This window comes from Nyctibius grandis, chromosome 7, assembly GCF_013368605.1.
Source record: "Nyctibius grandis isolate bNycGra1 chromosome 7, bNycGra1.pri, whole genome shotgun sequence".
Lineage (NCBI taxonomy): Eukaryota > Metazoa > Chordata > Aves > Nyctibiiformes > Nyctibiidae > Nyctibius > Nyctibius grandis.
In genome coordinates, this window is record NC_090664.1 from 48,813,791 (window position 1) to 48,835,224 (window position 21,434).

Consider the following 21,434-nt stretch of genomic DNA (forward strand, 5'->3'; position numbering starts at 1 on the left):
CAGGCTGGGCTGCTAGTGTCTTCTGAGGTGCCATTTGTAGTGCTCTGGTACTAGTGTGCTAATGTATAACTAAAATGTGCTTATATACAGTCTGAAATGTGCCCTTTTGTTTGTAAACTATTTTATCATCCTACTCTGCTTAGCAAACCCCAAAATTTTAGTTACGGTGTACTGCAAGCTAGATCTCTGTTACTTCGAGCACAATTTTATAACACACAGTGCTGCACTGATGTGTGCTAAAATATATTACTGTTTTTTTAACTCATACTTAATAGTATTATTACTTTTTGCTTCTGAATGCATTATCTCATAATAACTCCTTGAGGGATTATTTTATTTAATACCCAGGTATACCAGGAAATAGTGACATTCTTTAATTTCCCAAGAGACTTGGCATTCTGTGCCAGCATCTTAAATTTAGACTTAGCAGTAATCTATTACACATTAGCAAGGAAAGAAAAAAGTAAAAATGCTGTCTGGTGTAGTAATTAAAGTGCTGCCCTTAAACAAGGAATTGTTGCACTAATTCAGAAGCAAAACTTTCCATTGTAATTTAGTCTTCCCTCTTCAGCTGCGTTAGCAGTTTAAGATGGCCCTGTGGGTCTATTATTTTAAAAATGCTGTTCAGTGCACTTAAAAATTCTGGACAACATATTGTATATTGAGAGAATTTCCTCAAGAGTAATGGCACACACATTAGTTTAGTTTATAAAATGCAAATATTTATGCCTAGCAAAAAAAATGCTAATAAAGCTGTCAGTGGAGTGATTTGGAAGCTAGAGAAACATGTTCCATGCTCTATAAAAACAAACGTGCTATAAAATAATACCTTTGACTTAATATTTTGTATTTACTTTAATTAGCATTTTGATATATGGGTATTAGAATTTAAATTTAGCTAATGGCTGTGCTAAAAGGTATTTCTTTAGTATTACCATTTAGCTAGCTTCCTAAACTCTTTATTGCACTCTCGTTGCATCTATAAATAGTGATTCTTGAATTCTTTTGTACTATAACTTTGTGTATGATTTGTCTGCCAACTACCTGAAAGTTCACGAGAAAGGTACCTGGTAAAACTGACTTAAATTTGTCTGTTTGGGGAAGTGTACAGTTATTCTGAATGACAGCTTGTTGTCCAGTGTGCTGCAGGCATGTGGTCCAACGTTACTGATGTATTGTTTAATTAGCCTTAAATTCTAACAAAATAAAATTTATATGAAGTAGCGTTGTGTCTAAAACCATAGTACTTAACTAATTACAATAATTTTATAGTACATTATAATAATAGCTTATTTTGACAGTTGGCCATCATGGCCTAAAGGATATAGCACTATAAAGAGGAGCATGTGACACACCCATGGTGGTCTGAATTCAGGGAGCCCTGACATCCAATAGACTGCTATGAAAACGCAGTGTTGCCTCTTGTATTTCAGGTCTTGGTGTCTCATGATGAGTGCCCTAATTCGTCATGATTAATGACTGACTAACCTTGCTTATTTGGGGCATCAGTCTGAGAATATAATAATAAAAATAAGGAGAAAAAAATGCTTGAGAAATACAGGTGACAGAATCTTTTACAAAAGTAACACGAAGGATAAAGTTTATAGTGGTTAACAGTGAAATAATGTTTTAACAGAGGAACAAAGTACCCACTTTTGTCTTTTGAGGATATTTTAGATCAGTGTTAGAAGAAGTTGTGTGAGAAAGCAACTACGAAGGCTAGGTGAGTGACTGTGTCAGGGAATGCAAGAATATAAAAAGGGCCTGCCATATGGAAATGTCCGAGCTGACCTTTGCGATTGTTCAGGAGTAATGCGAGATGAAAGAGAGTCAGAAAGGGCCTAAGATGGGTGTATATGCAGCTGAAGGAGGCAGCTGCTAATAGGGGTAAGATAGAAGGCTCAGTCTTGGAAAAAAATTGCCACAGATGAGGAGAAAAATTATGAAGACTGAAGAATAAGGGAGAAAGGAAGAAAGTAAAAGAATGAAAAGTGGCCTTAGTGTGAATGATTGGTAAAGGATTTGACTATTCATGTTTGAAAAAAGAGTAAAAATGCTGTGAAGAAAATGAGTGGGTTCTTTAGATGATGAAATATTGGAAAATATGTTTGAATTGACATAGTAATTTAAACTGGCTTGCTGTAGATTACACTATAGCTAGAGATGATCAGCAGCAAAATGGAAAAGTTGAAAGAAAAACACCCCAGCTGTTTCAAAAGTCATTTATAAAGGCAGATTTAATACTTAAACTAATATGGAATAACTTGTCAAAGAAATCATGTGGTAGCTATACTCTGAGAGTCAAATAGTCGAGGATTGATTTAGCATTTAGCATATCTAATCCTGTTATACATTGTTTTATGCCATTTCAGAATCCTGTATGAATCATCTCTGAAAATTTTGGATGAATTTTTGAATCCTTGACCACGCGGAAGCTTTTGTCATGAAAATTAAAGGAAGGAAGATGTATTGTTTTTTACAAAATATTATCTTGTAAACTTATTAATAGTTAAAGTTTGTTTTCTGCTATTCTGTACATTTAAAGCAGGCAAAATGTATAATAGTGTGTATAGAAATAATGTAATACTAAAGATTTTTCAAACACCTGTAAAGAGGTTATTCTGTATAAAAATGTCTTATTTGGGTAGGATGTAAAATCAGTATCTTTGTTTTTATAAAACAAATAATAATTGTATCTTATATACTTTGAGATTGAGGTAACACGTAACCTCAGTCCCTGGGAAGACTATAGAGCATATTCCTAGAGGTTATGGAAATTAATTTCATTTTGAGACACATGAAGGACAAAATGGTGATTGAGAATAGCCATCATGAATTCACCAGGGGCAAACTCTGCCTAACCCACCTGATTTCCCTCCCCTTTGTGGAAGAAGAGAGAGCAGAGAACGTCATTTTCCCTGTCCTTAGCAAAGACTTTTACACAGGCTTATATAGGATCCTTATAGCCAAATTGGAGAGAGGTGGACTGGGTGGGTGGGAAACTGGCTGGACCACCAGACTTGAAGAACAATGATGCTACAAAGTCAGATTGAAAGACAGTTCCTAGTGGCATTCCTCAGAGCAGATATTGTTGCTAATGCTGTTTAACGTTTTTATTAAAAGCTTGGGCAATGGGATGAAATGCAACTTCAGTCTCTTGGCAGATGACACCAACTCCCGAGCAGTGGTTAATACACTCAGGGGTAGGGTTGTCCCATTCAATGGGATCCTGACAAGCTGGACTTAAGGATCAACAAATCTCAGGACATTCAACAAAGACACATGCTCTTCTACCCATAATGGAGTAATCCTGTGTACCAGCACAGGCAAGTGCAGAAGGGCGATCTTATTGCTGTCTTTACCTACCTTGGATGAAGATTAAGAAAAGACTTTTCTCAGAGGTACACTTGAAGAGAATATGAGGCAACAGAAACAACTTGCAGCAAGAGAAATTCTTGTTGGACCTAAGAAAAATAATTTTCATTATGTGACTGAATTGAAACTGGAAATGGAACAGGAGCAGGTTCCTCAGAAAGGCTGTGGAACATCCGTCTTTGCAGATGTGCAGAACTTGACTGACAAGGGCTGTCCATCGTGGTATAATTTTTTAAGTTAGACCTGCTTGAGCTGGGGATTGGACTGGATTATCTCCTGAGCTTCCTCCCAACTTGAATATTCATGTGATTCAGTGACAAGTGTACTGGAGGGGAAATGCCCTAGCTATTTAACATATACTTGATTAATACATAAGTTAAATTGGTTTATATTTAGCTATTTTTATAAATTAATGATTTATACTAATGATGCAGCTAATGCAGACGTAAGCCACTTACTTTATTTTGTTAACGCAACAGGATACTCTCCTAAGACTAGTAATAGATTGCTGATGGCAGAATGTTATTTTACCTTAACTGAGATATCTGTAAATTAGATGTATAAGTTCAAGGCGGGGTTTAACCCCAGCTGGCAACTAAGCACCACACAGCTGCTTGCTCAGTCCCTGGCCCCTGGTGGGATGGGGAAAGAATTGTAAGGGTAAAAGTGAGAAACTCACTCGTGGGCTGAGATAAAAACAGTTTAATAATTAAAAAGAAATTATAATAATAATAATTTTTTTAAATTGTAAGGAAAAGAGAAAAAATGGAAAGAGAGGAAGACAAGTGATGCAAATTAAAACAATTGCTCACCACCAACTGACCAATGCCCAGCCAGTCCCTGAGCAGTGGCCCCCCACACCAACCTCCCCCCCAGCTTTATATGCTGAGCATGATGCCATATGGTGTGGGATATCCCTTGGGTCAGTTGGGGTCAGCTATCCCAGCTGTGTCCCCTCCCAACCTCTTGTGCACCCCCAGCCTCCTCACTGGTGGGGTGAGAAGCAGAAAATGCCTTGGCTCCATGAAAGCCCTGCTCAGCAATAGCTAAAACATCGGTGCCTTATCTACAGTCTCCAGCACAAATCCAAAACACAGCCCCATACCAGCTACTGTGAAGAAAATTAACTCTCTCCCAGCCCCACCCAGCACAGCTCATAACGCTCTATTTCTGTCTATTTTAGCAGGAGAGCTAACACGAATGCCCAGAAAGATTCAACCACAGGCTAAAAGTAGCACACGGTGGCCAGCTTAGACCTGGACATCTAACACTTAGTTATCGACAATTCACTGAGGTGATTCTCACGATGTGTCTATGCAAATGGCTTACTGAGGTCTCCAGTGTTGCACTGAAATGGAAATTAACAAATTTAGCTAAATTAAGACAGACTCCTCATTCTTGATTAGGATTTGTGCACAGTGCTGTACCCCCGTCTATCTAAACAGGCACCTACTGTGCTGTTATTCATTCTGTGGTAAGAGATTGTAAGATTTTTTTCTAGTATCTGGTCTATCAAGTGCAATTAACTTCCTTTATCCTGCTTCACATCAAATTCATACTTGACCTTAGTGCACAAAACTTCCCTACTGGATAAAAGCTTATTTAGCTGGACTGTTGATATTTAAAAGCAATCAAATTCTTAATAAACGACTGTTGAGCTTTGCAACAGGAAAGTCAGTATGTGGATGGATTCATGAATCCCAGAAGATTTACCTTATCCACAGCAGCAGCCTGAGCCAAAAAGACTAATGCTGCCACAGCAGGTATCTGTAGATCTGCCAACTGTTTATCTATCAACACCTTTATAAAAACTGTGTTCTTTGGCCTTCATTCTTCTACATCTGTTAACAGGCAGGTGTTCCAGTAATGACCTTTTAAATCTTCTGATTATACAAATTACTCAATGAATATGTAAATCACAGTTTCTTTCTTCTGCTTCTCTGTCTTTCAGTATTTGCTCGAAGAGAATCCAAATTTGCTGCCTTGTTTTTCCTCAGTGTATAATATTGCTTTTTCAGTTTTCACTTTTCATGGAATACTTGTTACAGATCCAATATCCCTGACCCAGAAAGAAATAGAGGTAATACCAACATCAGAAATATGCAGATTTCTTCTGAAGAACTCCAAGGTGATATCACTAGGAAGGGTAAGAAAGTTTAAAGATAAACCTTCGTCCTCCTGGTGGCAGGTACTCAAGTGGTTCTCAAGAGTATTGAAATCGTTTTGTGTCAGTCATGCAGCTGGTGTATGGATTTCAGCTCAGTTTCTAGTCCAGCTCTTATAACTGCTCTGACAGGTGAAAAAACATTGGCTTTCTGCAATGCAAGCAATGATGTTCTAAGGATTGCTTAAGCCAAGGCCTGTCAGGGCTTTCTCCTTGGGGTCTTCGTGGCAAATTTCACAAAAATATCATACAAGTTCTTGGTTTTACTTGCTGTTCTCATTGCGAACTAAGTCTTGCCAAAATGTTAAATTCTTACATTTTCCTTCTGTTTCGGAGATATAAATAAATGGTATGTTCCTTAAGCTGAGTTATCTTTTGGAAACCTGTAAAACAGATTTGTTTCATCTTATTAACTGAAAGTGCTGTTGAAGTGCTATTGAGGGAGAGGGGTGGATCTTTGGTTTGTGTTATGAAATAATTTTGATATTCAGCCAGCTGCACTATCATAACTGTATGTTTGAAAACTTCCCCGAATTTTAAGACAGACCCACTGAGATCTGTTCAGCTTTTTCAAGAAGCTGAACTTGACTTTCAATAATAGAATTATTTGAATATGAACAAGATAACACCATTCTAAGATATTCCTTTGAGCAATTTGCATTGGCAGGCACTGTTAATGTACAACTGCCTGAAGAATAAATTTTGTGGCCACAGTTGTTACCTGTAAGTGGCCTGCCTATAGGTCTCCCCTTCATGCATATATATTCAGTATAAATATTACCAAAGAAAGCAATAGCTTTAAACTATTTGTACTAATCTTCTATGTTTTAATTTTATTTATAGGGACTTGGTCCCTTTTTTGATGACAGTGTTAATTTGCTCTGTTGTCTGGCTGGGAAACAAAGTCCAGCAGTCTTCCATCTATCACAGCTTCAAATTATGAGCTAAAGAAAACCAGGAGAAGCTCTCAAGCTTCTTCCTTAGCAAACAAATGTCTTCAGGTATGGATCCAAGCACACAAACCCTCAAACTTGCCAAGGAAAAGAGAAACTCTGCCTTGTGCCTGCTGTTTACTCCCACGATAGCTGCAACTCACTTTGCATTTAAACTCACATGTGCTGCTGCTGTCAAATGCTTTGAGGTCTTCTGACTTAGATTGTTTGGCATAGATGTGTCCTTGGTCTGCTCTAGTAACAGGGGGTCATTTGTCTCCGTCCAGTTCCACATCACAGCTCTAGAAGAGCTGCAGAAATTATATTCACTGAGGAAACTTTAGCGGTGGAAATTCACTTTCTGTTATATCTGTTAGCATTTTTTGAAAACAGTATCGCGGTAGGAGTTCTGCTACTATTATTTTCTTACTGCTTATGACTCTAGGCAGTAGAAGCTGTTACCAACCTTTTTCTCCTCAGTCATTTATTTTTTAACCAGAGGACCACCTTGTTTTCAGCAAAATAACTTGGTTCTCAAACACATGAATTTCCACTTATTTATTTCATGGTGCTTATATTACTTCAGACTTTGCATTACTAAATCCTTATGTAAAATTCTAGTCCTTTGTTTGATATTGCTGTCGACTTTGTCCCGGTTTCAAATATATGTTCAAATTTCATTAGTTTTTGCTTATTTTTTGTACTATCATTAATGAAAATATTAAATGAGGTGCCGTTCCAAAACCTCATTAGTAATTCCTTTTCAGCCTAATCTATTTCCCCTCTTCCATTCAATTAGTTCCTTACCCATCTGACTATTCCTATAATAATCCTTGTCTTGGGTTAATAATTTTTTTATATGTTGCAGTAGCAGAGGCTTTGCTCTCAAGCCTTACATTTTAAGTAGGTACGTTTTGGTAGCTCTTGCTGGAAAGGTGTGTGAATCCTGTGCAGCCATATGCCTACATCAAAGGACAGACAGGACAGAGCCAGCCCAGCCTCCCTTTGGGTTCTTTGCGGTGTGTAATGACACATGCTTCCTGCCTTCTGCGGTCATTCTTGGACACATAAACTGTGCGAGCTCAACTTTCATGTGAATAAGGATCCTTACTTACAAATTGCCTAAAATGGTACCCAAGTACCAGCTTAATAGCAAGAAATGTAGGCTTCGTGCACTGACCTTTCTCAAATCTTGCCATGATTATTAAAAAAAGGCAAGTATTAGCAACTTTATTTTCTCAAAATAGCATCTAAAGGAGAAATACAGCACCTGTAAGAGGCTACGAATCCAATTAGACCAATCTAAGGGAATACTTCAAAAAAAACCCCAAACCCCAAAAAAAGGTGAATCTAGTTCCTGCTCTAGGCTATTTAATGACAGCGTGACTGAAGTTCTCTCATCGCTCCGTTGAAGGAAAAGCTCCTTTTACAGAGGGAGCTCGTTTTACTGATCCTAATGGCAAAAGCTGTGTCCTTTCTTACACTGTTCTCTGAGATTGGACAGTACTAATACACAGTATACAGAAAAAGGTTTTACTCTCATTATTTTCTCAGTTCCACACAAAGAGAAGTTCTAAGGCTTGTCCTTTATTTAAAAGGGGTCCTTTATTAAAAATGACCATCCTTCATGACAAAAATAGAGTTACCATTCTCTCATCCTCTGGCGCCAGATTCCCTGTCCTGGACCACTGCTCTTGATCTGCAGGATGGCTATTTTCATGTGGCTGTCCACCCACGCTACAATACTTGTTTTACAGTGAAAGCTGTTTCTGTCAATGCCTCAGCCAGTCACCGGGCTGAGCAGCCGAATTTGCCCATGCACAGGAGCTGCTAGGGGAATGCGCAGCTTGGTGACCACAACAGCCTATCTTCTTCAGATGTTTCAATCCACACTGGATTTGTGCAACAATATTCAAACTCAAGGACAGTAGCAAAAATGTCTGAGACTTATACTGCATCATGTACTATACATCCATGACCCAAGAATATGATTTTTAAATGAAAAAAAATTAAAGGTGGAGTTGTTAACTTTCAATGTTTATCAGGATTTTTTTTTTACTTTTTCAGATGTCTGCTATTGTCAGAATTTAAAAAGTTAAGGTTATGTTAAGACTGAAAAAGAAACATCTGCAATGACATTGAGAACTGTTTGACGCAAGAAAATGAGAGAACTTATCAAGGGATCTGATGACAGCCTCCTGATTCCCTGATTTGGTCTACGCTGGAATCAACAGCAATATTTGGCTCCTGAGCCACCCGTCACAGGTCAGACAGCCTCTGGGGAACTCTTCTCTTCCCAGTTCAGATCATAGAGCCTTAAACTGCCTGAGCAGCACATAGAGATCAGGGGATCTAGCTTGCAGGTTTTAATTTGTCAGTGTATCATGATCTGTTGATGGAATACTCAAAAGCAGACTTGTTTCAGTGTGCTCTAATATTAGAAAGCACTGCGTACTACTGATGAAAGACTGTGCCATCAGCACATCTGAACAGGTGTGATGCTTTTGGCTCTGGAAATACTTTGTGGAAAAATTTATATATGGAAACAGTTTTATTATTTTGAAATTATCATGAGGAGGAAGAGGATAATTCTTTTTTCACAAACCTATTGTGAAGACCATCTTTGTCCCTTTTAGCTCTCAACCTTTCTCTTGCAGTTCCAGTAGGACAGCTCTTTTACCACTAGTTTTATTCAACTGCTAGTGAAAGAAAATGCCAGTTACAAGTTTATTTTTGTCTTAGTATTCCTTCTAACTGTGTTTAATGTAATTCTTGCCAGTAGAATTTTGTACCTTTGCCACTTTTTCACTGTGATATTCCTTTTTTCTTTGGTAATACAGGAGATTTAATTATAGAATACTAAATATCTACCATAAACCTCAAAGCAGGAACCTTGTTCGTCTGCCTTATGAACCATCTGGAGAAATTCCCCTTTCACAAGTGGAACTTGCACTCCTGTCAGTAGATTTCTTTCGAGCACAGTGGGGCCCAGGCCAGCTGTGTGCTCTAGGTAGTTCCTAGTGAAGCACTGAGGGGGCCTGTGAGGGAAGGACAAGCCCAGGTCTGACAGCCCTCCCTGGTCCTCGCTAGGCTGCTTCTGTGTGGCTGCTATTGCTCAGCCACCCTCATCCCTTCGTCCAATAGGCAGGACCCCAGCACAGTATCTTTGCTTTCCCCTCCATTCCCTTTCTTTTAATTTTTACAGGCTAGGGGCTGCCAACTTCATCATAATTTTCTCACACTAAAGAGGCTAACTAATAGGTTAGGATGGCATAAGGAGATACAAATTTTTAAATAGTAAGATTTTTGCATTAGTAGCCTGCTTTTTCAAATTGGTAGTCACTCCTTGGCTTTACCAAGAGCAATGCATCCACGTTGATTAACACTATTGCCTAAGAAAATAATTCCGTAGGACTCAACCCACTTAGACATATACAGTAGAAGCTCTATTACACCGAGCAGAAAAGTTCACGGAAAATGCTCAGCCTCAGAGGAAGATTCCCTTGAGAAGTCAAGTGAGTGTTTTTGTTTGCTCTTTGATGCTCTGTTGGAACACTCTGAACTACAACAGAGAGTAAAGGGAAGGCTTTTTGAAGTAGTGATTCAGAACAGAAAAAGAGCATCCTGTCTCTTCTATTATTCAACTTTTAATAGTTTCACTAAAACCTATGACTATTCTTAACATAATCTTGTACTTACATAGACACATAATGTAATTTCAGTGTAGTCCAAACAATGTTCCTTTTCCCCGCTGTCATTACCATGAGCTTTCCCTATTTTTTTTTCTGGTCACAGCACACCCTCAGTAACCTTCCTTTAAAAGAAACACATCACAGGGAATGGCCAACCAGTCTTGTACTCTGAGATATCAGAATGCCTTGCGCAAGATTTTCTAATTTTTTTTACAGTAGATACTATGTACTTAATTTCTTTTTTTATCTTTTGCTATTCAAAATAACCCATGTCAATAAGCATTAAGCTATAAAGCTGAAGTGAAAATGATCTGAGCTCAGTTGTTCTTGCTCCATTCTGAGTTGCTTTCAAAAATATTTTTCAAGTCTAGATTTCCTCACAGTACATTTCTCAACGATACTCTGAGGTTATAGTCATACAACAGCTATAGCAAATATTCTAGCCTCTAGGTCACCACCAGGTTTGCTTCTGTCTATTGCAGTAAGCAGGACAACAATGTTTCTGGGATAGAACATAGAGAGAGGGTGAGCTTAACCCAAAAGCATATTATGTCTTCAGCAATAAGCAGCCAAAGCGAGAGAGACATGCTGGAGAACAAAAATGAAGGGGAGCACAAGTGGCTTCTTGACTGTTTGCTGTCCTGCACTTCCTCTCACTGCCACAGCAACGGGCTGGAAAATACAAGCGTCCGCACTTTGCACTTTGTGAAACCAGATCCTCGCTCGTATGTGACACATGACAGCGTGGTTTAAGAACACTACTGGAGCTGAAAAGTCAGGCACTCAAAAGTCAGACACTCAAAAGTCAGGAGGTATTAAAACAAAGATGTGCACAGCTTTAACCGCACCTTTGATTATGTGTCAAATGACATGATATCTTTAATTACATTAAGACAAGTTACTTATTCCACACAAACTGTTCCCTGCTCAGCGCTCAGTCTGTATCTGCTCTATGGATGATTCAGAACCCTTGCTGTTGACGACACAGCAAATATTCAGTGATTTTTCTCCACTCGATGTTCAACATATAGCTCTACGCTTCATCTGCTGCCTGCTATTCATACCCAGCTCTGAGGACAAAACCGCTACCTTCCACAATGGCATTACTATGGTACTACCCGCTGCAGTCCCAGACTTTCACAATGATTCATCTATCTTTCCAACTCCCTGTAGGTTTTCTTATCGCCATTTTACAAATGTACAGTGAGACTAAGTTAAAAAATTTATATGAATTTTGGGAACTTGGTATGCGATGTCACATTGTATAGCGCTTGTCACCTCAAAGCACCCACCTCCAGCTGCAGCTGTGGGTGCTTAGGGTTTGAATCAGACTTCAGGTTCCCAAGCCAGACACAGAAAGTGAGGGACACGTAACCAGAGCTCCCCAGTGGCTTTAATCAACTGCAGGCCTATTCTTTCAGAATGACAAAGTGCAGTAAGCTCATCATTCAAAAATGGGAGCACTTGCCGGAGAGCTCCCAGGATTGAGGGACCCCTGTACTCTGCCCCTCTCGGGTGGAAAACAATAACCTAGAGGAGAGGAGTGAGTGGAGACAAGTCTATGGCCGTGGCAAAAGGCGAGTGTACTCCTTGCCTCCACAGGTGCCTCTGAGAAATAGATATGAAGCCCTAGTGGAATACAGCCAGTCCAATGGGGATGTGGTGGAGAGGCAACCTATATCAGAGGTCCCACCACAGTCAGAAAAACTTGACGGGCGTATAGCTACCTCCTCCACAAGGAAGAAGAGAAGAGTTTTAGTGGTTGGAGACTCCTTCCTAAAGGGAACTGAGGGCCCTATATGCAGAGCTGACCCCCATCACAGGGAGGTCTGCAGTCTGCCTGGAGCCCGAATGAGGGATATCACCAGGCAACTCCCCAGCCTGGTGAAGGCCACAGACTACTACCCCCTGCTGATCTTCCAGACAGGTGGAGAAGAAGCTGCATCCCGTAGTCTGAGGGGGATGAAGAAAGACTACAAGGCCCTAGGACGGTTGGTGAAAGAGTCTGGGGCACAAGTTGTTTTCTCCTCCCTCCTTCCATTTTCAGGTGATGACGTGGGATGGAATAGTAGGATTCTCTCTATTAATGCCTGGCTACGAGACTGGTGCTACAGGCAGGGCTTTGGGTTCTTTGATAATGGCTGGTTTTATAAGACACCAGGCGTGACGGTAATACATGGGAAAGGTTTATGTCGTAGGGGAGAAAGGGTTCTGGGACAGGAATTAGCAGGGCTCATTCAGAGAGCTTTAAACTAGATTCGAAGGGGGATGGGGTAGTAGCTGGGCTTGCACCACTGGGGCAATGCTCTAGTGTTGAGGTAGACCAGGAGGCCTCCCATCCCCCTGGGGTGAAATCAGTGTGCCCAGCTTGCTCCCTGAAATGCCTGTACACCAATGCACGCAGCATGGGGAATAAACAGGAGGAGTTAGAAATCCGTGTTCGGTCGGGGGGCTATGATCTAGTGGCAATTACAGAGACTTGGTGGGACGCCTCGCATGACTGGAATGTGGTCATGGATGGCTATGTCTTGTTCAGGAAAGACAGGCCACTAAGGAGAGGTGGTGGAGTTGCTCTTTATGTGAGTGAGCAGCTAGAATGTATTGAGTTCTGTCCAGGGGCGGATCAGGAGCGAGTTGAGAGTTTGTGGGTGCGAATTAAGGGGCAGGCTGGCAGGTGTGATACTGTTGTGGGTGTCTATTACAGGCCACCGGATCAGGATGAGGAGGGTGATGAGGCCTTCTACAGGCAGCTGAGAGCAGTCTCTCAATTACAGGGCCTGGTTGTCATGGGGGATTTCAACTACCCTGATATTTTCTGGGAGGACTAACTACTCGGCCAGCCATCCTCAGTCCAGGAGGTTCCTCCAGTGCGTTGATGATAACTTTCTGATGCAAATGGTGGATGAGCCAACTAGGAGAGGAGCGCTGCTGGATCTTATCCTCACTAACAAGGAGGGTCTGGTTGAAGCGGTGAAGGTTGAGGGCAGCCTTGGTTGTAGTGACCATGAGATGGTAGAGTTCAGGATCTCATGTGGCAGGAACAGAATAGCTAGCAGAATCACAGCCCTGGACTTCAGGAGGGCCAACTTTGGCCTTTTCAAGCAATTGCTAGGGGAAATCCCATGGGACAGGGTACTAAAAGGTAAGGGGGCCCAAGATAGTTGGTTAGCATTCAAGGACTGCTTCTTCCGAGCTCAAGATCAGAGCATCCCAGCAGGTAGGAAGTCAAGGAAGGGTACCAGGAGACCTGCATGGTTGAACAGGGAACTGCTGGGCAAACTCAAGTGGAAGAAGAGGGTGTACAGATTGTGGAAGGAGGGGCTAGCCACTTGGGAGGAATAGAAGTCTGTTGTCAGAGGATGTAGGGAGGCAACTAGGAAAGCCAAGGCCTCCTTGGAATTAAACCTTGCAAGAGAGGTCAAGGACAACAGAAAGGCCTTCTTCAAATACATTGCGGGTAAAGACAACACTAGAGGCAATGTAGGCCCACTGATGAATGAGGTGGGGGCCCTGGAGACAGAGGATAAAAAGAAGGCGGAGTTACTGAATGCCTTCTTTGCCTCTGTCTATACTGTTGGAGGCTGTCCTGAGGAGCCCCAGACCCCTGCGGCCCCAGAAGAAGTCAAGATAGAGGAGGAATCTGTCTTGGTAGATGAGGGCTGGGTCAGGGACCAATTAAGCAATCTGGACATCCATAAATCCATGGGCCCTGATGGGATGCACCCGCGGGTGCTGAGGGAGCTGGCGGAAGTCATTGCTAGGCCACTCTCCATCATCTTTGCTAAGTCGTGGGCAACGGGAGAGGTGCCTGAGGACTGGAGGAAAGTGAATGTCACTCCAGTCTTCAAAAAGGGCGAGAAGGAGGACCCGGGTAACTATAGACCAGTCAGCCCCACCTCCATCCCCGGAAAGGTGAGGGAACAACTTGTCCTTGGTGCTGTCTCTAGGCACATCAAGGATAGGGGGATCATTAGGGGCACTCAACATGGCTTCACCAACGGGAAGTCATGCTTAACCAACTTGATAGCCCTTTATGAGGACATAACCTGGTGGACAGATGATGGTAAAGCTGTGGATGTGGTCTATCTTGATGTCAGTAGAGCGTTTGACACGGTCTCCCACAGCATCCTCGCAGCTAAACTGAGGAAGTGTGGTCTGGATGGTCAGGTAGTGAGGTGGATTGTGAACTGGCTGAAGGAAAGAAGCCAGAGAGTGGTGGTCAATGGGACAGAGTCCAGTTGGAGGCCTGTGTCTAGCGGAGTCCCTCAAGGGTCAGTACTGGGACCAGTACTATTCAATATATTCATTAATGACTTGGATGAGGGAATAGAGTGCACTGTCAGCAAGTTCGCTGATGACACAAAACTGGGAGGAGTGGCTGACACACCGGAAGGCTGCGCAGCCATTTAGAGAGACCTGGACAGGCTGGAGAGTTGGGCGGGGAGAAATTTAATGAAATATAACAAGGGCAAGTGTAGAGTCCTGCATCTGGGCAAGAACAACCCCATGTACCAGTACAAGCTGGGGACAGACCTGGTGGAGAGCAGCGTAGGGGAAAGGGACCTGGGGGTCCTAGTGGACAACAGGATGACCATGAGCCAGCAGTGTGCCCTTGTGGCCAAGAAGGCCAATGGCATCCTGGGGTGTATTAGAAGGGGTGTGGTTAGCAGGTCAAGAGATGTTCTCCTCCCCCTCTACTCTGCCCTGGTGAGGCCGCATCTGGAATATTGTGTCCAGTTCTGGGCCCTCAGTTTAAGAAGGACAGGGAACTGCTAGAGAGAGTCCAGCACAGAGCCACGAAGATGATTAAGGGAGTGGAACATCTCCCTTATGAGGAGAGGCTGAGGGAGCTGGGTCTCTTTAGCTTAGAGAAGAGGAGACTGAGGGGTGACCTCATTAATGTTTATAAATATGTAAAGGACAAGTGTCATGAGGATGGAGCCAGGCTCTTCTCAGTGACATCCCTTGACAGGACAAGGGGCAATGGGTGCAAGCTGGAACACGGGAGATTCCGCATAAATATGAGGAAAAACTTCTTTACGGTGAGGGTGACCGACCACTGGAACAGGCTGCCCAGAGAGGTTGTGGAGTCTCCTTCTCTGGAGACATTCAAAACCCGCCTGGATGCGTTCCTGTGTGATATGGTCTAGGTAATCCTGCTCCGGCAAAGGGATTGGACTAGATGGTCTTTGAGGTCCCTTCCAATCCCTAACATTCTGTGATTCTGTGATCCTTTCATTTAGCACAAGAGGCGTGCATATCTCCGGGGATTAGTTATCGGTTGCAAAATTCATCCACCAAGTATCAAATCTTAGAGATTAGCAAAGATGGATAAAACCAGAGTTTTTTAACTGTTTCTAACTCCCATTAAAAGCACTGAATTAATTTAAAAATTCGCTCCCTATTGACATTTCAAATTAATTTTGATCAATGGCAACCAAATCTAATTATTCATTCCACACCTAGGGGTTTGAACATGGTTTTCAAAGAACAAGAACCCATTTGCAAAAAACAGTTACTGATATCTAATCATTTAATCTGGATGTACCATCTCAGTATGCGCAGACTTAATTTTTTCAGCTGTGCTGAGAACTCTAAACACCCATGAAAATCAGTAGGATTTCAGGTGGGTTTGATTTTGAAATCTCTCTCCAGCGACTTCAAGATAGGCAAGTCGCAGTTTAACCTCTATATTGATCTGAACTGATGGTGGGAATTAGCAAGAAATCAAATCTTACTCACTTAAACGGGGCCAGCACTAGTGCACGTCAGCGACCTGCGCTTGTCCTCATAGAGGCCCTCTCTCTCCCAGTGACGCCCAAATTCCCTTTCATTGCCTGCCACTAAATGTAAAGATTTCAGAAGTGGCCTCAGAGTTTGTCTTCATCAGTTATTGTATCCCTGTCTTGAAACACTGAAAGTTTGCTCTTCACAGGTTCTGAACATCCATACATTGTTATTCGCAGGTTGCTTCATGCTGCCTTTCCTTCTTTTCAACCAGTTTTACATCAAACAGAGTTTCAGCACCCTGTTTAATATAAGTATTGCCATAAGTGGTATTTGAACAAGTCAGCTAGAATTTTAAATGAATCTCAAACCAATTTGGGTTCAATCCAGACCTGCAAATGCCTACATTTAGAGAAGCTGCTCTCTCCAGCATCCCTAGCAAACCAGCAGAAGAGATTATGGAAATTTCCTTCACAAGCCCAAACTGCCATGCACACTGAAGTGGCTGATCTGGTACCAAGGGTTCCTACAGTCAGCTCAAAACACGCTACCCTAACCACTTGCACACACAGATGTTTAGGTCTTCGGTTAATGTAAATCACATTTATAGTTTGCAGTTAATGTAAGTCACATCTCCTGCTATTCTCACAGGTAATTTTCTCTAGCTGCATTTCATCTCTTAGGCCCTGAACACTCCATTTTAGGCTCCTTTCCAGCTGCTCTTTCCAGCAATACATAAAAACCATTATCATTCAGTTACAGCACAGGGAATAAAAGACCAGTTCACAGCTTACCAGTCATAACTAAAATCAACCTACTTTTTTTCCTTTCCTTTTTTAAACTCCATCAGTTGTACAGTTGCACAATTCTCAAGGATTTTTCCTTCTGGCTCCATGTTGAACTCCTGTTCCGCAGTGATGCAGAAATATCTAGAGTAAAACTTTTAGCGTGCTCCAAAGTAAAGACATTTTCTAATACAATTTTGGAAACGAGGGGAGAAGCTTCAAAATAGCTGAAATCAACAGCACATTAAAACAGTATTCCTAGATACAACTGAATTGCTGTGATATTCATAAAATGAATCCTAGCACACTCTTCCATCAAGCAATCTGACATCTTCTAGACCCTGCAAATATTTATTTTCATGCTAAACTGAATTCAGTATGAATTCGTTTTAAAATCTCAAAGGCTCTGCTAGTTTTATAGATATGAAATAACTAATACTGAAATTCAGTAGTTTCTGTATTGGATGCTAAAATCCTTTCAAGTACTTTTAGTTATACTATGAAATGTTCAATAATTGAGAAAGAAAGACCACAATCACTGCTGATATGACCTGAGGCTACACCTTTTTACACCAGCTAAAGGTTTCTCCCTTTAGGAACTCTCTATTCCTTTAATAAACTCAGTCCTTGAATGCAGAATACAACGACTGAATCAAAATTTAAGTGAGTATTTGTACTGCTATAGAGAGAGTTATATGACTTTAGCCCTCAGTAATCCAGGCTTCTGTATAGCTTCTCATCCTCTAAACACGCTTAGTGTCTCGGGCACTGGAGGGCTTTTTAGACATATTGCCTATCACTATTGCAGGATAAAGTCCTTCATTCTTAACTGGTTTAAAACATTAACTATTTTAATTCTACTTTTTAAAAAAACGTGTACATGGAATAAGTGATATGTTTTCTCTTAATGAAAGGGTTGAATAGACAGAGCTATATAACCATGCATGTACTTTTTCAACATACATAAATAGAAGAAACTACTTGTAAGTGCATAGTGCAAAATTTCTGTTAACTTTTTTGATAGTTTTTAATCCCAAGAGCTATTACAGCCTCTACAATACAGTTGGAATACGCCTCCCCAAAATTTAAAAAAATCTTGTCACTTCAAACTTTCCATCAACAATAACAAATAAATATAATCAAAATGTTTATTTCCAGAATATGACCATGTGAACAGTTCTGCAGTCACTGTTTGAAGAGTTGTCTTCTGCCAGATCATCCTGAAGAGGGTCCAATGCTCGTCAGCTGCCTAAATCAGAGTTTATGGCTGCTCACACCAGCAATATGCAAAGCAGCAATCGGTACTGTTCTGCTTGTAACCATGGTACTCCGAGATGTGGCTCTAGAGGTGGTTTTTCTAGACTTATTTTTCACAGTCTTCTGAAAGAAGTCCTCAAATCACAAGCAAGGTGCAGGAGGATTACTGCTGCTCAACCAGCTTTTTCTGCCCTCAAAAAAGCGTGGTGAAGGTTACGTGTGCAGCACTGACCCTCCAAAAGACTCCCTTTGTGTCTGTATATATAATGACAGGCTTTGACTGTTGTACCTATGTCCTCTAGAGCCAGAAGGCATAAATAATAAAATAGTCTAAATTCTGTCTTGTCTGGGCATGGATATAGCACAAACCTCGCTCTCTCTTTCTCTCCTCTTTTGCCTCTACCCCCCAGTACATCTTAAAGCTCTGCCAAGGTATCTAGGTTACTGAATCTTAGATAAACTGCCTGATAGATATTGTTCCCTGTGGATTTTGGACCCATTAACAGGACAAATGATCTGCAATTAATGTGCTCAGAAGCCTTGATTTGGGGAGGGGGGACAGAGGGGATGGGGGATGAGAGGAAGAAAGAAAATGAAGAAGGTAACTTTAATGCTTTTTTTTAAGGGTGAGTTTGCCTGTGCAGGTAGACTGCATTTAAGCATCGCTGGAACTGACCTTTTGTTCAGGCTCTTCTTTATACTTGGATAAACTGACAAATAGCTCTGTGATCCTTGGATGAAGCATGCAGTTCTAGCCTGTACAAATACACTTACACAACCTCTACCATCCTGCAGGTGTACCTATGCTTGTATATATAATTCCCATTTGTAATTAAAAAACAGACCTGCAAAGGCTTACGAACATGACCTCGGTATCTAAGTACACAGTAAAACTCAGATGCTACCTCTGTGTTTTATAGTCCTTATACTTAGCCTTTAAGTATCACGTATTATTTTAATCCTGTTTACAACATTTTACTCATGTCACTTAATTACTTATAAGTATATAACTATTAAGAGTATTTTCCCTTTGTGTATTTTTATGCCTAAATTATTCTCTGGCAATGTTCTACTTGAACTGAGTCCTGTGTTTATCTTCTTTTTTACCCCCACCCAATTTTTGGTTCATGTAATTTTGGCACCTTTTCTTCTTATATCTCTAAAATGTCTATCATTAACTCAATTCCCAGCTTATTAATTAATTACTCCTACTATTTCATTCTAAACAGTATTAAATCAACAAAATAAATCCTATACTCATCTTCTTGCCTTTTCCATGCTAGACTACTTCTACCTACCAACATGTTTTCTAGCAGAGCTGTTTGGATGGCCCAGTGAAACTGAGAGACAGAGAGAGGCTGACCTTATTCTCCAGTGGTTAGATCATGTCTTTGAATCAACCAGAGAAAAAATTTGAACCTTTAAAATCTCAGGCCATGCAGGTGTCCTGGCTACTGGGCAATTAGCTGTTCTGGGATCACTTCTGGCCCTTTCTGGATCTTTTTCTGTCCTTTTTTTCTAGCCCTTACTAAGGAATTTTTGATTAAAACATGTATGTTTCTCATGAAAAACCTTAGTCAGACAATACAGCATTTTCAAACAGAAAAGTGTTTCCTTGAAAAACTCCTGTTCAGCTGTGGTTACCATGGATGAGAATGTAAATCTTTCACACATTTAACATCATATCTTCTTTCACTTCACACCTAGCATGTTTTTCACACCTATATGGGTATCATATAAATACTCAGCTCCAGCAACTAAGGACATGCTAAACTTCAATATGTTATTCACTGTGCTGAAATTTTCAGATCTATAATTTCCAATGTCATTCTTTCATACAGCTTCACATTCACCTCCAGACACATTAGCAACAGAGAGCTGATATTCTACCCTCTCAGCCACCATTCAGTATCTTTACTAGTTTAGAATCCCTTACCAAAAAAGATTTACATATACCTTTACAGAAATGACTTACTTATACCCTCTTCTATTTATTCCTTTTTCAAAACTATCAAGTCATACAGTTTTTTTTAGAGCCCCACAACATCCCTGACTTCAAGAATAATTTTTCTAGTCCTTCTAGTAATTTTCACAGATGACTTATACCCTTTATTCTTTTTCCACAGTTCAGAAACTTATTGAAAACATAATAATAAAAACCATAATCAAAACAACCTCACGAGGCTGGTAGACCTAAACATGGATGTTTAATTTATTATACAAACTATCAAAAACCTTGGCACCGAGAAATGTCTTGAGAAAACGACTGTGAACCAGCAAGCAACCTGCATGTGTCATAACATGTTATTTACACTGTGATTCTGTTATTCATCTAATTTACATGCAGACTCAAGTCTTGCAGTTTTTACACGTCATTAACAAAACTCATTATACCTAATACCGCTGACTTCAATCTGTCTGTTCCTGGGGCTTTAAGGCAGATCTGTGTATCTTTGCTAGGTGCAGCCTCCTATAAAACTGTAAAATACAACCAGGTAGGGAATGCTTTACACTTTCCAGTCCTGAGAATTGCTACTTGAGTTATTTCCAAATGCCCAACTCACCTACCAATTGACTCTCTACTCTTTCTTTGACACCTTACTCCTGTCTTTACTAACTTTGTGTACTCAAGGATTTCTTCCTGCCTTTGATGAATGCCCTTTCTCTTTTGATTTTTCCCATTGCTTCACAAGCATTTGAACAAATGTCATTATTTTGCTAATCCTCTGCACGGAGTGGCTATGAGAATTTTAATTTCCTTTTAAAATCTGCATAGTATTTGATCAGAAATTGACAGGAGCTATGCAAATGGTTCGTTGCAGGGCTGCAATGACTTCCAGTAATACTACTATTTTTTATTTTGATGAACAACTTGTTCTCTCGCTGTGCCTGCCATTTGCTCCTTTCTTACCTTCAGTTGTTTTGCAGTTCTCTGCTAATTCAGGTGACCTTTTTCCTTGTTCCTACTACTAGCTTTCAAAAGCCAGATGGTTTGCATAACCCATGAGAATATACTAATTTATGTTTCAGCACTTTAATTTCTCATCTCGTCCTTTCCATAGAATGCTTTTCCCTCCTTTTTTGTTTCTCCCCTTTCGGTGCTCAGATTTCTTTCAGAGTCGTCAAAATTGATTTTCCTGAGGTAGAAGGACCTTCTGGGTTAGTGAAACCACTCCCCTGCAAGGTGTAAGCAGCCATGTAACAGACCTCAAGGACAGAAATGATTGAAAAGACCATCCAACCCTTTTGCAAACCCTGGGCCAGTGAACACCATCCATTACCAATATATTTTTTTGAAATTTCTGTTTGCTGAATCAAATATTGCCTTTTTTTCACATCTGAGTCACCAACTTTAACCACAAAGGAAAGGAGGTGACTTTGCACCAGCTCTAGAAGCTGTGACTCCTTTTACCCAGCACAGAGGCTCATGCTTTTCCCACAGAGCAAAACTGAGAGAATAAGAGAAGTCCGCAACTGTCTGTCAGGACACCAGAAGCTGTAA

General features: G+C 40.8%; 1 protein-coding gene across 1 annotated transcript in view; it reads left to right on the top strand.

The window, feature by feature from the left end:
• Nucleotides 1–2,474, top strand: part of NCAPG2 (non-SMC condensin II complex subunit G2) — a 49,450-nt gene extending 46,976 nt beyond the window's left edge. The window contains exon 29 of the mRNA XM_068405211.1: nt 2,373–2,474. Within this exon, the coding sequence (XP_068261312.1) occupies nt 2,373–2,424 (52 nt within the window). The 3' untranslated portion in view covers nt 2,425–2,474. The remainder of the gene's footprint in view (nt 1–2,372) is intronic.
• Nucleotides 2,475–21,434: the final 18,960 nt, after the last annotated feature.